Below are 17125 nucleotides of genomic sequence, written 5' to 3'. Positions count from 1 at the left end.
GCGGGCACGACAGGTGTTTGGAGGTACGGCAGCCAGGGGTTGTCCCCAGAGGGCTGGGGCCTATGGATACGGCTCCGTCGACCCCAGACCCCTCCATTACAGCATTACCCAATAACAAAGACTTCCATCAGGCTCGCCCCAAGACTACTATTATTTATTAAACCCCAGTTACCAGAAACAGAATCCCAACAACAAATAATCCAGGATTACAAATGTCGTCTGCCATTGCTGCCCAGGAAACATTAAGAGAAACTCCATCTCTATTTTAAGAGACAAAACCAGACGACGGGGGGTATGTGAGAGCAGAGGCGTGAGGGACACTTGTCGGGATCTTTGCCACAGTCAGCGATAACCCCCATCCTGTGCTCTTCTCACCGAATTAGGAGAGTCATGAGGACAATAAGAACTTTCTGGAAGTTTCTCCTTTTAGACTCTGAAGGGAGTGCAGAAAACACCAGTTCTCCTGGGTTATTTATTGTAACAAATAAAGCCCTGTCATTGGTCGTGGCCACTGCCAGGCGCCCTGTCTTGAGTTACCGGCAGAGACTTGGCCGGGCAGCCCGTCCCCCGCTGGTGCAGCCCTGGAGTTACCCAACTGCTCGCCCCTGAGGGATCTGCCCAGAGGCTTGTGCGTTTGTCCAGAAAGCACATCTGCTTTCTCCCCTGCAGGGTGTAACATGAATGTCGGAATCCCGCTTTTCACCAGAACGAGGGGCTCACTGTAGGCAGGCCCGCAGCTCTCGAACCTGGGGCTCAGGGCAGCCCGGTGGCCGGGCGCTGACAGGGAGCCATCGTGGTCCCCGGCGCAGCGCCAGGCCCGCCGCAGAGTGTTCGGATGGTTTTGATTTGCGGCAGGGAGGAAGCTCGAAAGCCAGACATCTCGACGGACAAGGATCCGGTGCTGAGGCGGACGGGCTGTGGGCTGTGCTGGCCCCCGCCCCAGCCTGGACGTCTTTATTACTGAGCTGGGACTGCAGGCCAGTGTGCAGCAGGCTGATAGCAAGAGCAGATGTGGCCACGGCAGCCAGGCGGGGCCACGAGCCCAGGGTAGCAGCAGGGAGGTGGAGGGAAGCCCGACAGGGACCACGGGCTGGGCAGGGAGGGCCAGCGTCTGCAAGCAGAGGAGGGGAGAGCTCCGTGCGCTGGGGGCTTTGCTTAGAGGAGCCGGGGCTGGGCAGCGGAGGGCCGGCTGCCTGGCGTCTAGGCCGTGGCATCAGGCAGACGTGGCGGAGTCCTGGATCCGAATCTGCCACTTAGGAGCTCATTCTTCTGAGCCTCCCTTCTCCGCATCTGTAGCAGGGACTGAAAATGGACTGTGGGGTTGGTGTGGAGAATGGAAGTTATTTCAAGTACCCCTACAGTGCCTGGCACAGAGGTTTTCAGAAACGGTGAATGTTACTGCCTGTGTGACCCCAGCTTTCATGTCTCTGAGCCTCAGTTTCCTCATCTTTAAACTGGCGGTGGAATTATTACCTTCCTTGCAGGATTCTTCAGAAGATTCAAGGAGGTGGATTATAATCTGGGCACACTGTAAATGCTCAGTAAACTCTGATTCCTTTCTCCATTCCCCTGCACACACTCACACAACCCTCCCTTCCCCTACCCAGGTGGGAGAAGGCCATTTCTCAGTGCCGTATGATTATAGAACAGAAATTAAAACCAAAGAGGAATTCAGAGTATGACGAAAGGGATGAACAAAGGTAAAGAAATATGAAGCTAAATTCATGAGAAGAAAACATGGTGTATTCTAGAACTATAAATAGTCAAGTCAGCCTGAGACAGTGGACAGAACTGGGACTTGGGTGGTTTCCAGCTGGGAGTCAATCTCTCTCTCCCAGAACGGCCTCCAACAAACCACTTTATCCCCAGGGTAGACTGGAGCCCTGAGACCCTTTCAACGTGAATTTCTAAAATGAAACGTAAGAGACCGAGTCCAGTGCTGTGGGGATGTGAGGGGCAACGGGGAAGTGCCAGGAGGTCAGGAAGGGCAGCTCACAAAGGAGGAGAGGCCTGCTGTGAGGTCTGCAGGCTCTTGGAGCAGGTGGAAAGGAGAGGAGGAAGCAGGGCGCCTCTCATAGACAGAGGACGTCTGGCGCCGCTCAGCACCTTTGCAAGATAAAGCCCCCGGGACAATTCATCTTCTTTAATTCCAGAACATGGGTAGAAGACCATTGGTAAGTATATAAAGATGAACCTCTCACTCACCGGACATTACTAATATAGCCACACAGAATGAATGAAAACAAACGTGAACAGAATCTAGTCAGAGATCCTTGTCTCACTGCCTTTGAAATGAGACGTTTCTAGAATCTCATGTGAGCGCTGTTCCCTCCCTCACCCCCCCTCACCCCAACACCTTCTCAGCAGTTCGGTTAGGCTTGAAGTATAGAAAATTGCTCTCCATGTAAGGAAGGTTTGGGACATCACCAGAAGCGCCGTCAAGAGTAGGCAGGACACTTACCCTGTGGGAAAACAGATTTGAAAATCTGGTACCATTCCGTAGTAGGCCCTCAACTATTCATTATGGCTGCTTCTCCTGGTCCCAAGGCCCCCTATATGTGGCAGTGGCCCATATATGAAATATTATAAAGGACTAAGAAAACTGAATATAGTCAGAAGACTTGATTCATGCCCTTTGTGTGAATTCGAGGACATCACTCGAAACTCAGAGCGTTTTTCTCATCTGTAAAATGGTCGTATTACCTCCCCCGCCCTCCCCACTGGTTTATCCTGAGGGTTAAATGAGATCAGGTGTGTGAAAGCACTACACAAATATAAGGTGTGCCTATTTGCCCATAAAGGTGGTGACTCACTTAGCTTGTATGAAAGGTCTCCCAGGCTCGGATGGAAGCCGATGAGAGGCCTGGCAGTTTTAGCACATCACCTGGGGCACGTGCTACGTGGGAGGGGTTCCTGAACAGCCCCGGATCAACTGCTACGAGCTTCTGCAAAATGAGAACAGAGTGCACTTTCTGAAAGCAGCGTACCCAAGGAAGGTTTGCCGAATAGAGCACTTATGGAGAAACAGTGGTCTTGTGTAGAAGCGTGATCTTCACGGCTTAGCCAAGCGATCTCTGATCAACATAAAATATAGGGCCAGACATTTGTCTTAGGTTTACCTGGAGGATCAGGGAGGAAATGAATAGGAGATGTGCTATACTCTTGACTAGAAAGCAGCAAATTACAATTTACAACTCTCGCAGGCCGGGGCCTTTGACAAGTTATTTAACTTGTTTTCAAGCCTGTTTCCTCATCTGTAAAATGGGGATAAGAAGAGAATGCGCTTCAGTGGCTTGTTGTGAGACTTAAGTGCTCACCCCAGGAAGGTATCATGCCCGACTCGACGTGCCCAAGAAGTACAAGGTGCCGAGTAATACTTTGTCTGAAGGACAGAAGGTGAACGTTTCAATTAAGACCAAGTCAGACGTCTCCTCTTTTAAAATGAGCTTTATTGTACATAAAATAAATTAATTACAGTTTAAGCCAAAAGCATGAGTGGCTTTTTAAAGTGCATCTGTGTAGGAGATTTGGCGGTCACCCCTGCATCTGTTCACTCGCTTTAAGATAGTGTTTCCGTAGTTAAGCCACAACTCAGCCAGGCCTAGAAACAACCCAGCGTCATTGCTGTGTTTACACAAATCAGACCAAAATAAATGGACACACTTTGTTTTTCTGTACCTGATGCAACGATTAAAAAAAAAAAAATTATACAGTCTCACAATTACTCAAAGTCTGGGGCTGAAGAGTTTGTGTTCTCAACCACTCAACACGTACCCAACTCAGCATACTCACCCCATGGCAGGAGGATGCAGGCCCATAAGCTTACACACGTCTGTATATATAACATTTGGCCCATAAACTCCACCCTTTTTAGTGGGGTGGTTCTTTAAAAGAAAAAGAAATCTGGGTATCCTTCAGGTTAGAAGGGCATTCTATAAGGAAGCGTATTCCAGAGACACATATACTCGTGTAAGAAAAGCAATTCTTCCTCTTGGGAGGAGGGGAAAAAAAAAAAAAGGAAAAGAAAGAAAGAAGAAAAAAAAAAGAGGAAAGCCTGTGAATGCTTAATCCATTCTTTCATTCCCAACGTAAATCACATCAATATATTGGCTGAAATTACAACTGACTGTCATTTACAAGGTAGTTAACAAAATCCCCAGCGATCATGCCCCGTCCCCACTCCGGAGGAAAAGACATGGAGGACATTTCATGTATTCGGAGGGTGGCAGTGGGCTCGTTCAAGCTGCATCAGTTCTATCCCCCTGCTCAGGACAACGCTTCCTCGTCTGCAGCAGTTCCATGGGCCCTCCTGGCCCCTCTGCTCCAGCCCTTCCTGGAACCATGAATAACGGCCAGCATCCAACATTCCTGCAGAACCTCGGGCCTCTTCCCGGGAAGACCAAAGCCCCTCGAGCAGCTCGGCGTCAGACAGAGGTGACAGTCCTGACTTTGGCAGAGAGCGCTTGCTTGAACCTCCTCTTCAGGTCCTGCATGTTGGGGGACTTGGGCCTGGGGATGAGGGAGGTCCGTCGCTTCTCTGGCGTGCCACTGGGCTGCTGTTTGTGACTCACTTCCTTGCACAGCACGTGGAAAGCGCTGTAGACGTCGTTGTCGTTCTCGCTGACGGACACCTCGTAGAAGGAGCAGCCCAGCATGCTGGCCAGCTGCAGTCCAAGCTGAGGGTCCACCTGCCTGATGTGCAGCAGGTCGGCCTTGTTGGCCACGACGACCACGGGCAGCCGAGTGCCCGGGTGCAGCTGCTGCACATGCTGGTGGAGCAGGCCGGTGAGTTCGTAGCTCTTGTAGTCAGTGATGGAGAAGACGATCACCACAGCGTCTGCCCAGCGGATGCATCTATTCAGCTGCTCGGTGCAGCTCAGGCCGTTCTCGTGGACCTGAAAGAGAGGGATGACGGCAAGGTGAAGGGTGAGGGCCGGAGAGAGCCCTGGCTCAGCTGGAGAGAGAATTCAAAAAGCCCTTAGCGGGAACACCAGGTTGCAGGCCGTAAACAAGTTCTATCCCCCCCTCGCTTCAGCTTTCTCGACAATATGTTGATCCAGCTGCACGGAGCTGGAATAAATAACAGAGCAGCTCACCACACTCGAGTGGAAAATTGACCTGCAGAGAACTCCATGCAGAGAGACTTTGTAGTTGCATAAAATGGGAAATTAACTGGCTAGACAGTAAGTCTGGGGAAGTAAAGATAGGAGCTGGAAGCATTTAAACCTGGATAACTGCCCAGTTCAAGAGGGGGAGAAAAAAAATACACACGCGTGCATGGCTCTTTGTCTATAGCGTAACTTTCCACCATATAAAAATGATTCCAAGTGTTTGGAGACTATACCTAGATGTTTGATTTCTAATGCCAAAAACACAAATGTAAAAACTGACCTTTTTAACCATAGCAAGGGCATTTTGCCAAATCCAAGTGTGTTTGGTTTGGTCTTTCCTGCTGGGTAGAATCCTCCTACGAGAAGATTTCTGCCCCTTAGCCAAGTCTCCCAAATTAAGCCAGGCTAAGACTGACCAACAGCCAGATACAACTGAAGTGTCAAACAACATATAAAAGCCTAGTGACTCCCCAAGTCTCTCTCCTCCTTCAGCAAGAGGTACTTTGGAAACAATCGAACAATTCCACGGCCAAGCAGACTCCCCTTTGATCTAGTCACATATCTCAGATACTCACCTGAATACCTGGAGTGTCTTGAACCTGAATAGCCAGGGTTTCACCTTCTATTTGGACTTGTCTGGTATAGAGATTACCTATAAAGGCAAAATTTCAAAAAAAAAAAAGATTATGTCCTTCCTTCTTGTACAACTTTTAAAACATTGTGGGATATTTTTTTAACTTAGAAATTATAACCTGAACCAATGCACAAAAATATGCTGTAGTTTATTCTGTTTAATGGGCTTAGTTCAGATTTTTTTTTTTAAACAACTGCAATTTTAACCCCATTTTAGCAGGTTTATTAAAACTAGGACAAAGCTTGTACATTTTTGGAAACTTAGCTGTCGAATTTTAAACGAAGGTTCCATGTTTAGAGAATTTCCGTGAAAAAAATTTTTCTTGTTCAGCATGTGTGGAATTTGTTTTATTTTAGTACTTATCGCTCTTTGGCATAAATTTATATTCTAGCTATTAGATATAATGGTTTGGTGGGCAAATATTGTTAGTAAATTCACAACCAACATAATCAGTTGGAATACAAGTGTAACATAACATAGCTGACTCTACATCAAAGCACAAGGCTGCCATGCCTTATCTTGGGATGGTTTATATAGTGCGTTCCAAATAATCCCCTGTAGGTACTTCATATGGTCTAAGGAATTAAACAATTTGCTAACAGAGCATAGGTAGAAAGTCCTTAAGCCTCCCCAGTGGACATTCTTAATCACAGGGATTGAAAAAGTGTTCTATCATTTATTCAGGAACTCTCCTCCTAAAATTTTACCATTTAGTTATTTTTCTTTGTTAAGAAAAGAGAACTTTAGGTTTACAACTGCTCTCCTTTGGCCTTTGCTTTAAAAGGTCACCTCTGAAAGGCAGCCAGCAGAGAGGGCGAGGGGTAGGGGGAGGAGCTGGCCATCTTTTTTTTTTTTTTTTAATGACTTTTGCAGGAGTGTTTTGAAGGGAGAGGCTCTTGAGTACAAAGGGTGCTTCCAACTGGGGTCCCTATAGTTAAAACATACCAAGGGGAATACTTTCAGGCACTTGATAAAATGATGAATGGGCTTGGAATGGAATGAGGCCAGATGGCAGTTATGGGAAGCGGGGGAGCACGGGACGGGGGCAAGGGAAGTTGCAAGTGGCAGGATCCCAGTGCTCAGACAGTCACTCTGAAGGAACCTGCCTGGTAGACACTGAAAAAAAAAAAAAGGGAACAGCAGTACTGGTGCAAGCTGACAGCATTTTCCTCAAATACATTTCCTCACCTGCATTTCTTTCATAGTCACCGATGAATCGTTTGGTGAGGAACCGGACCACCAGAGCTGCAGGTCAGAAAAGAGAAGGGAAAGAGAGTTAACCTTGGCACAAGAAGTTAGGTTGGTCTCCACCCCTCCCCCAACCTAAAAAGCAACTCTCAGAGAAAGCCAGCCGACCACCACGTGAAATTCCTACCCTGCAGCGACGGGGAGGGGGCTGGAAGGCGTCGTGAATTATGGCTCTGTCCAGCTGGATGGGTCATTTGGTCCACCACCATCCTCGGAGCCCGGCTGAGCCACACCTAAGCCTTCCCGCAGACAAATGTCTTTCCTAACCTTAAAGATCTCCAGGAGAGGTTACGTTCACTAACTCCCCTTTCTGTGCCAGGGACTGCCAGAGGCTCAAGAACCCTAGAATTCGAATCCCAGTTGTGTCGGTGGTGTAGAGGGGTCGTCTGGCCATCAGCAGTTTGTTTCCCTCATCTGATGAAGGAGGAGAGTGGAAACGAAGATGGCTGAGGTCCCTCCCGAGGGGCAGCGGATCAGTAGGAGAGGGTGGGCGATCCGGCTGCAGCTCCCACCTCTCCCCCACGCCTCGTTTAACCGCAACTCTCAGTGGGGGCCGCCCAACTCCAGCCCCAGAGGTAAGCGGGTTCTCGCCGGAGCGCTAAGACTCACCTGTCTTGCCCACGCCACTGGCGCCCACCACAGCGATCTTGACCAGGCGGCGGCCCGCCGCCCCCAGGCAGCAATCGGCGGCGGCTACGCTGCCCGGGGCGGGGTACTCGGCGATAGTGCACATGTTCTGAATGAGGCGCATCGCCGCTTCGGCAGGGGCTTCAGCGCGCGGGACAGGACCTGCGAGACAGGAAGAGGCTCGCGCTACGCAGGAGCGGGCTGGTGGACCGGGCAGGGGCCTCCGCGGTATTAAAAAAAAAAGAAAGAAGGAAACAGAAAAAAAGCCCCGGAGCGGGCGCGGCGGGAGACTCCGGCTGGCTCGGGTTCCAGGCTGGGACTGCAGCAGGGCTGCGCGCGCGCTGTTTTCTCCGGGGCCGGCCCCACCCCTTGTTTCCCGCGGCCAATCCCTGGGCGCCCTGCGCGAGGCCCCGCCCCCGGCGCCGCTCCGCGCGCGCCACGCCCCTGGGGTCGCCCAAAACCAGTGCGGGGCCCCGTGAGGCTCGGAGAAAATGGAGCAGCCGGCAACAGGAGGCAACGGGTGGGCCGGAGCCGACGGCGCAGCCAATGGCGGCCGCCCAGGAGGGCGGCGCCGGGCACGGGCCGGGGTTCCGCTGCGCCGGGACGGGGCACATGCTGTGGCTGCGGGGTTGGGGGCGCCTCGGTTCCGGGAAGCGGGGCTCGGTCTGGGGGCGGCTGGGGGGGATGCCTCTTGGCCTGTCTGCCTGCCGTCCCCGAAGAGCGCGGCCTCGGACCCCCATTAGCATTCCCAGGCATCTGCACCCGCCCGGATGCCCAGCCCGCCCGCCCGTCCACTCCCCGCAGCCAACTGACTGATCGGCCAGCTCCGCCCACCCTCAGGGAACCTGCGCCCCGGAGGTCGGGGCCTCGAGGGTGTGAGCGCTCGGGGTCGCCCGTCTGGCTGCACGGCTTCGTGCCTGTCTCCTTAATTTGGGTCGTGATTGTACTGACTTGGGTGCATGCGGAGTGGCATCCTGGATCATGGATTTGGTTACAGTGGCAATCAGTAACAAAGACCCCCGTACCCGCTCCCCTGAAATGTGACTTTAACTTTGGGGGAAAATAAAGTCACCCAGTTTGCTCTAGCTCTTGTTGGCAGGGTGGCGGATCACTCACCCTCTGACAAGCTCACGTGAACACACATACGGTCGAGTGCATGTACAGCATACCCAGAGGCAAATCTAGAAGTAATTATAGAACAAGCTTTCTAGCGCCTCACACGCACTCACACCTCCTCCAAGAGCTGTGAAAAGGAAAGCAACAGTTATCCCAGCTGTCTCTGGATACTGACTGGATTGGGAGGCAGATATCAGAAAGGGTCTGCACTTAGTCTCTGGTTATGAGGAATGGCAAGTTTACTTAAGTGACTTGATGCCAATTTGCGCTCATAAAATCCCAAGCTCCACCCCTTACATTCTCACCACAGAAAGGCATCTTCAGTGGTAGGCTGAATTCCCCATCCAAGCAACATTCTGTGGCTGGAACTGCTGTAAAATGTCACCAAACACTCAGGCTGACCACCTCCCCATTCCCTCCATCTCGCCCCCTCTCCTTCCCACCCTCCTAACCTGGTGGGCCCCCAAATGTTCCAGAGGCTTTTATCCTAAAGACAAATGACAGCAAACACTGTGGCACTGGGTCCACACCCACGTTAAAGGTTGAAACGTAAAAGTAAAGTAAACCAATTCCCTTATCTACACATGCCAGGCATGTAGTTTGACTCCTCCTTGCAACCTTGACTTAATTGACCAGGTATTTGACAGAATTTATGATGCAGACCCAGTTCAGACGTTGAGATGAACCCTCGGGCCTATCACGGTTTAGATGTTTGCAGGAATTCAAGGACGAAATAGGAGAGTAATCTCAAATGGCTCAGCAGCAAGTCTTCTAGGATGGGCAACATAAGTAGCAAGGTGCACAACCTTAATAAACACAAGAAAAGGTTGACTTCTGGGGAGGTCACAGGAATGAAAGAAATTCAGCCATTTGAGTCAGAAGGGAAAAGAGTATATCCAAAATGCACTATGTTTTTCTGCATGGTTTAAATCAAACTTGAATTTTGCTCTTCATAAAAATTGCAAAAATGCACTATGTTTTTTGCCATAAAATCAAACTTAGCAAGACTATAATTACAGGTAACCATGTACTTTTCAACGCCCCCCCCCAGGAAAAAAAAGCCTGTAATTCTGTCATGCTTATGTGGTAAAATAATTATGTAGTCTAAAGTTTTTGTTTAACTGCTTTTTACACACACACACCACACACAGAGACATGACGAAAGTTGTCAAGGGGAATTTTGCTTTGAATCATTTTAGCTTCTGGGGCTTGATTTTCAGTACCGTGAGCCTGTACCAAGCCTGTGATTCTTCCGTCTGAAACACGAAGGCTGAATTTGGTATTCTTATTTTAGGTCTAAGAGATCTGGCTGTGCTTTAAAGAACACAGAAAAGAAAGAAAGAAGAGAAAGATGGAGAAAATCTCTTCAAATTCCAAACGTCTAGCAAATAGCCCACCTCCATGCCACTCTGCCTCAGTGGACGACACGAGAGCTACCCCTTCTAAGAAATTCATAGAATTAATAAAAAGGAAGGGGAAGGGGCAGGAGAACTGATATACATTGAAGTCTTGTTTTATTTCAGGCTGTGGGCTAGGGATTCAGCAAACAAAAATCTCCTTTTACCTTTTACCTCTTCCTAAGAGGTAGGTGTCATCATTACCTCCTGTTGCAGTTTTCTGTTGCTGCTTTAGATGTCCAAGATGCCTTCTTCAGTGACATGTCTGCATTTCAGTTGGAATGGCTGGAACAGCTGGGACTGGCCAGTATCTCTCCCTACCTGCCTCCCACTTTGGTTAGCTCAGGCCCCCTCCCAGCATGGCAGGTGGCTTCCCTTAGAAGGAGTATTCTAAGAAAGGAAGCGGGAGCTGTCAATCTCTTAAGGCCAGTGCATGGAAACTGGCACAGCATCACTTCAGCTATATTCTGATGGTCAGTCCCAGAGCCCACCCAGATTAAAGGGCAAGGGGCATAGATCCCACCTTTAGAGGGGAGTAATGTCAAAGAATTTGTGGCCATCTGTAATTCACCACCCTTCCATTTTATAAATGAGGAAACAAAGTCTTGCTTTAAAACTCCTTCAGGGTCATATATCCTATAAAAAAACAGAGCCAAATCTGAAAAGGATGAGTAACACAGAAAATATCCGGGATGTTCACAATGAGATGGTCTCCTGTGATGCCATGCTATAGTGGTTAAACTGTTCTCTCTCTCTCGGCACCCACCTCTGGTTAACCTAACACACTAGAAATGGAAAGGAAGGTGGGTGTGAACCCACCATTTCCTCCACACTTTTCTCAGCATCCCAAAGAACATAGGGGCCCAACAAAGGAGAGTTTGGGCCCTACCTTACATTTAATTTTCAATTATAAAAGAGTATAATGAGATTCTTTTTCAACTGATGGCTTTGAGACCACTGTTCAAGACCACTGTTTTCGTTGCTTTTATGTACTCTGTATTGACACCCCTCTCTGCTTTTTTGAACTGTTTTCCTACAGCCTGGCACAGGGATTATTTACTGATGTCAGTTGCTCAGATCGTTTTCCATTCTTTAGTGAGAGCACCTCAATTTTCCTTTGGAAAACTCCCCTGCCCCATTCTCATGTTGCTCTGATGATGGCAATGGGGTGATACCAATCCCTAATTGCAGGAGTAGATACCAATAAGCCTCAGGGATTCGTTCAGGGCTGGGCCAGTGAAATATCTCCCTGAGAGTTTTGTTTGTTTGTTTTTTGCGCTACGCGGGCCTCTCACTGTCGTGGCCTCTCCCGTTGCAGAGCGCGCAGGCTCAGCAGCCATGGCTCACGGGCCCAGCCGCTCCGCGGCATATGGGATCTTCCCGGACCCGGGCACAAACCCGGGTCCCCTGCATCGGCAGGCGGACTCTCAACCACTGCGCCACCAGGGAAGCCCCTGCCTGAGAGTTTTGCTGGGGGAAGGGGTGCTTCATTTGCACTGATGTTAATCAGCTGGTAGAAAGTGAGCCTGGAGCTCCAGGTAACCATCCTGCCACCATGTGGGGAAGTCTGCCTCAAAATGAAGCCAACCCACAAGAACGCAAAGTTGACAGGCAGAGAGGCAGGACCCTGATGGCATCTTTTCTAGCTCTGCATTCAGCCATACCTCAAAATCCAGACTCACTCCTTGAAATTCCCAGTTACAGGGGTCAACACAGTTGCTTTCGAGATTAGGCTCGTTTGAGTTGGATCTCTGTCACCTGCACTGAACACGGCTTCACACACCCTGTTTGTGTGCAATTGTGGTCTCTGCACAAGCATCAGCAACATCCCTCATTCAGAAATCTGAGCTCAGCCATACCCTGCAATCTATAGAAATACGCACACAACTGAAAGGATATTAGTCCATCCAGACAATGGAATATTCAGCACTAGACAGAAACGAGCTATCAAGCCACAAAAAGCCATGGAGGAAGCTTACATGCATATGACTAAGTAAAAGAAGCCAATCTGAAAAGGCTACATACTGTATGATCCCAACTTTATGACATCCTCCAAAAGGCAAAACTAAGAAGAGCAAAAAGATCAGTGGTTGCCATGGGGACCAGGGATGGAGGGATGAACAGGTGAAACACAGAGGCTTTTTAGGGCAGTGAAACTACTCTGTATGATACTACAGTGGTGGTTACATGTCTTTATACAGTTGTCCAAACCCATAGAATGTACAACACCAAGAACGAACCCTAATGTAAACTATGGGCTTTGGGTGATGGTGATGTGTCACTGTAAGTTCATCAGTTGAAACAAATGTACCACTCTGGTGAGGGATGTTGATAACTGGGGGAGACTCTGTGTCTGGGGGATGGGGCACGGGCTACATATGGGAAGTCTGTACCTTCTGCTCAATGTTGCTGTGAATCTAAAACTGCTCGAAAAATAATCTATTAAAAAAAATATATATATATATATATATATGAAAGGGCATCTAGTCCAACTTTCTCCTGCAGTATCCCTGCTAAGAGATTGTCCAACCTAATCTAGAATTCTTCCAGTGATGGGAAGTACTCACCATCCACAGCAGCACATTTATACTGAGCTGTTATCTTTTCTCCTAGAGCCCCCTTCCTGAAAGGCAGACATTGGCATCCTCACCAGCTTTCCAAACACCTGATCCATTGCTCCTTTGCCTTCCATAGTAGTTTGGAAAGGACTAAAGGACTGATAAGGGAAAAGGAAAGGTGCTTGCCTATGCATGGACATGTAAAGGAACAGGAAACACCGGAGATGCGTCGCCTGCATCTTCACTAAGGATGACTTGTGATAGAGTTTTTATCATTCAATTTTAAAAATGAAAAAGAACCATGGCTCAGAAGCAGCATCTGGATGAAAGAGGGGAGAGAATTCATTTTGAGCTGCTCATTTTCTAAGAGCTCTGTAAGCGTGGAAATAGAAAGAGATAGAAGTAAGCGTAATGGAAGGTCTTCACCCAATGGCTCTGTGCACCATGTGTCGGATGTCTTGCAGTTCTATGGATTCCGCTACAGAGAGCTATGCCTGGTACACAGTGGGGATGTGATGATTTTTTTATATTGTCAACCTTCTTTTTAGTAGAAGCTGGGATGAAAGGTAGAATCACTAAGTTCAAAAGGCAAAGGAGGGAAGGCAGATTGGAACTCAAATAAAAAGAACACAACACACACACACACACACACACACACACACACACACACACACCGCTTGCCATTAGAAAGATCACCAACTGACCAGAACACTTTAACTTTGAAAAAAGTAAGATCTTTAAGTTCCTCGAATGGGCCTTCCCTCCCCTCCGCATACCTTGGTCGGTTTCTATGGTAGCAAATGGCCCACACTCCCCCCTCCCTTTGCACACTCAGGGAGAAAGAAGGACTAGTGTTCTACAGTTATATTCCCTTGCTACTCTATCAGGTTTTATCTTTCTTATTCTGGAAGGTTTCCTCCACCCTCTTTCTCTATTTCAATGTAATATATAAACTGAAGGTAAAAGAAAAAGTGGAAATAATTCTCCTTTTCATTCAGGGCAAAATCTGAGATTTTCTTCTCCTCTCAATGATTTAAGTCTTAATAGCCGAAGTCGTTTTTCTGGCAACACAGAAGACCTATTTGATAAGTAATCTGGTGGCAAGAACTCAGAATATATTCAAGTTTTAAACATTACTTGGAACAGCTAGTGAATTTTCACTGTGTTTTCACGGAGAGTAGGGAAACTCACAGGGCTCGTTTTCCCAAAGGCTTTTAAAACGTTGAGCATTAGGAACTGACGGGACTGCATTATTGATAAAGCCATGGTTAGGAGTTCTCGTCATTAAATGAAAGGTCTTAAAATATTGGAGCTAGACAGTGCTGACTTTCTCTGAGATCATTTCTTCTTCTTTTCTCCAGTGGAAAGAACCCTTCAAGCATACAAGGATCCTGCCGCTTCTCTCTCCAGCCCATCACTTGTACAGAAGACTAAGGAGCCGAGGGGAATAAGTATCGGTCCCCCAGAAATGATTGCTCTTGGGACACTTGACGGGCTACTGGGATCAGGTGATACGCACAAACAGAAATGGTTCAGAAAGATTCAGACAACTGAGCCAATTGTTTAGCAGAATCTTTGGTTCCAAATTCCTCTGTAGATTGGACACATCTAATATTTGCCCTCCGACTTTCCCTTGGGGTGCTTGAAAGTTCACCTAAGGACACTTCAGGCCTCCTTATTTGTCTTTGCAGAGAAGACAAAGCCTCTCCTCACAGCCTCAACTCCTTAGCATAATGTTCGAAGCTAAAAGGAAATCAAAACTTCATACCTATCCACCTATGTTATGAGAGAACAAGCTTCACTTCCCTCCATTGCCCGAATCACCTGGATGGTGGAATGAAACCTTGTTTGGGGCCAAAGCCACTGATTCTCGTTGCTTTGTCCGGCTCTCAAAAATCACAGGAACCATCAAATCCCTTCTAAGCTCTCATCAGCCTCCCTGGCTCAGGGCATTCAGGAGTATCTAAAATATCATGGGTCATAGTGTGAACTATAGAAATGGGGCCCCAAGGTAGCAGAGATATGTGAGTTACTTGGTTTGTGAACGTGGAAATGGTGATGTGATCATTTCTTTAACAAGCATGAAATTCAGTCACTGCTAAAAGCATTTTCATTCTAACGGCATTCTGTGAGAGTTTAGGATTTTCACCAAGACATCCGCATTGTTAATGCACCTCCCTTCTGATTGAAAAAGAAAATGGATAGCAGATGAGAAAAATTGGATGCGATCGTTTTTAGGAAATGCACAAATGACTCACGTACTCACTTGATTTGACAGGAGTACTGGTTTCTATATAAAGAAGCAACCTAGTCCCAAAATAGAGCTGCACATAGCAGAAAGTAACTTGTAGAAGAATTACACATTCCAAGCCTGAGGAACATGAAGTTTGGTATGCTGGGGCATCTCTGCTGGGAATGTTCTGTGAGGTCCATTATTAATTCATTTGGAATGTAAAGTTAGCTGCTCCAGGATCTTAACTGTTTTTCAAGATAGGAAAACTCCCGTGTATTTTGAGACAATTCTTAACTGGCTCTAAAAGCAAACAACAACAACTTAACTTTTTTGCAAAGAATGTGTACCCCCATTCTAACAAAAAAATATATTTAGCTCAATGGTAAATAAATTATAACAAATTTTGTGCCATACATATGTTGAATGTCCATTGAGATTAGGCACATGAAAGTACCTGGTAAATTGTAAACGTTTAATCCTTTTATATCTTCGTTATGAAAATGAAGTGGAGTTCTTTTTCCAGCCTGGATTGTCCCGTGATCAATTGTAGGGAAGTCGTCTATTAACAGCTCAGTCAAATCCTCTCCCAAATCCCTCCTTACCTGGACCTGGATGAGGAGATAGGGTGAAAAGAGCCAGGCTGAAGCCTTTCTTATGTTTATTTGCCATAACAGCCGATAGAGCCAGGAGCCAAGGCATTCCTCTCTTCCTATCTGCAGGCAACAGATGGAACCATGTCTTCTGGATGAGCTAGTGCACTGCTTATCAACCAGACCCGCTGTGATTCTAGGGCAGAATGTGGCAGGCTCCCTGAGGTAACAGCACACACCCAGCCCAAGAACATTGTGGAGAATAATTTCCAGACAGTTGTGCTGGACAGCAGCCGGCTCAAGAAATTCCTCCAATTGGCCAAGCGGCATCTTAAGGGAGCCCTTCGCAGCTTCTCCCTCATCATTATGAAATAGCCTGACCCACAGGAGGCCCTTCTATGGCACGACCTGTCCCCCTGTCCCTCCGTCCCTCCTTCCCAGTTCAGCCCCAGGCCCAGGGCCACTGGGCTGTGCTTCAACTCGCCGTATCCTTCACCCTTCACGCTACACTATTTGCTTGTTTATGGTCCAGCTCTGTACACTGCAGTGTAAACTCCACAGGAGTAGAGATGCTGTGTTCTTCGTTGCTTCGTCTCCAGAACCTAGAAGGGTAAATGTGGCACTTCTAGGTGTCGTGAAAAAGTCAACACATGAAAGAATCTGTGCATTTTCTAAGCACTGAGAAAAGAGGCAGTGGAGAGAGCCTGGGGAAGCTAGAACTGTGGACGGGGATGGCAGGGGAGTCAGGACCGGAGCGGGCACAGGGAGTGTGGGCGTGAGAACACAGATGGAGAAGGGCTCTGGACGTGAGGCAGGCTCCTGGGCTGCACCACACACTGGCTCAGTCTTTTCACTGATTCCAGGAGACGAACGAAGAGGATGGCTTTGCAGTTGGAGGCCACTGCCAGGGGCAGAAGATGGAGAGGGTGCTGTGGCTGGCCGGCTGGTGTCTTGGGAAGCAGAATTGAGGCCAACGGCCCAAACTGGGGGATAAGACGAGGAAACGACAGGGCGATGGTGAGGACGGCGCAAGGAGAGCAGAACAGGCAGGTCACATCCACTGAAAATGCTTCGGGAACCAGAGGACCAGCTAAAATGAGATGGGAATAGGGAGGGTGTGGCTCAGGGAAGCAGAAGCAGAGGAAGGGGTGTGGCGTCTCAGGGAACCAAGGGGGTGAGTTTATCGGGGATTTGGATGGGTGGCTGATTCTGGAATCTACGTGGGAAGGATGTCGACAAGGAGGGAGAGTGACGGGGAGGGACTCCTGGACCTTCCTGGGGGCTGGCCACCATGCTGCACAGCCAGCGTCCAGTCTGTGCAGGTACAGACAGGCTGGCCCGTAAGCTCACGAGGTCAGGGACTGTATTCTCTGTGCCTTGCACATACTAGGTCTCAGTAAATAGTAAAATGAATGAATAGAGCAGATTTTGTGCAGGAACAGGTCGGACTGTTTCCTGTTGTTCGCTGTCTCGTGTGGGTCTTATCCTGGTACCGAGGGGACTCACGTGCCTTCCCTGACAATGATACTACCGATTAGGCACATACCATGTCCCAGGCACTATTCCAAGAGCTCCATATGTATTGACTCAGTTAATTGTCACCACAAACAC

The 17125-nt window shown here is 48.4% G+C and overlaps 2 protein-coding genes across 5 annotated transcripts in view; one reads left to right on the top strand and one right to left on the bottom strand.

The window, feature by feature from the left end:
- SCFD2 (sec1 family domain containing 2) overlaps positions 1–15290 on the top strand; it is a 414129-nt gene extending 398839 nt beyond the window's left edge. The window contains exon 9 of one of the 2 annotated variants that reach the window (XM_067735963.1): positions 14053–15290. In XM_067735963.1, the coding sequence (XP_067592064.1) occupies positions 14053–14142 (90 nt within the window). In that variant the 3' untranslated portion in view covers positions 14143–15290. Of the gene's footprint in view, positions 1–7312; positions 7568–14052 lie in introns of those variants that run through there. The other variant, XM_067735964.1, reaches the window with a different exon arrangement.
- Positions 3432–15823, bottom strand: RASL11B (RAS like family 11 member B). Of its 3 annotated transcripts, XM_067736005.1 has the most exons (6): positions 15527–15823; positions 10657–10769; positions 7603–7782; positions 6934–6990; positions 5687–5763; positions 3432–4895 (listed from the first exon to the last, which is right to left on the bottom strand). In XM_067736005.1, exons 2-6 carry the CDS (start codon positions 10691–10693, stop codon positions 4425–4427), a joined length of 822 nt encoding a protein of 273 aa, XP_067592106.1. In that variant the 5' UTR covers positions 10694–10769; positions 15527–15823; the 3' UTR covers positions 3432–4424. The 3 variants fall into 3 exon arrangements, with proteins under 3 accessions (XP_067592106.1, XP_067592105.1, XP_067592107.1); XM_067736004.1 differs by lacking the exon at positions 10657–10769; XM_067736006.1 differs by lacking the exons at positions 10657–10769; positions 15527–15823 and adding an exon at positions 10301–10644.
- Positions 15824–17125: the final 1302 nt, after the last annotated feature.

Source organism: Pseudorca crassidens, chromosome 4 (genome assembly GCF_039906515.1).
Source record: "Pseudorca crassidens isolate mPseCra1 chromosome 4, mPseCra1.hap1, whole genome shotgun sequence".
Lineage (NCBI taxonomy): Eukaryota > Metazoa > Chordata > Mammalia > Artiodactyla > Delphinidae > Pseudorca > Pseudorca crassidens.
The sequence above is the reverse complement of the archived record's forward strand: the minus strand, read 5'-3'. Positions and strand labels throughout refer to the sequence as shown.

Coding starts and splice junctions, on each gene's coding strand:
- RASL11B (XM_067736004.1), bottom strand. CDS start 15,623: ATGCCTTGGCTCCTGGCTCTATCGGCTGTTATGGCAAATAAACATAAG. Junction 7,783..15,526: donor ATCTCCTCATCCAGGTCCAG/GTAAGGAGGGAT, acceptor CCTGTCTCGCAG/GTCCTGTCCCGCGCGCTGAA. Junction 5,764..6,933: donor TGACTATGAAAGAAATGCAG/GTGAGGAAATGT, acceptor TTGCCTTTATAG/GTAATCTCTATACCAGACAA.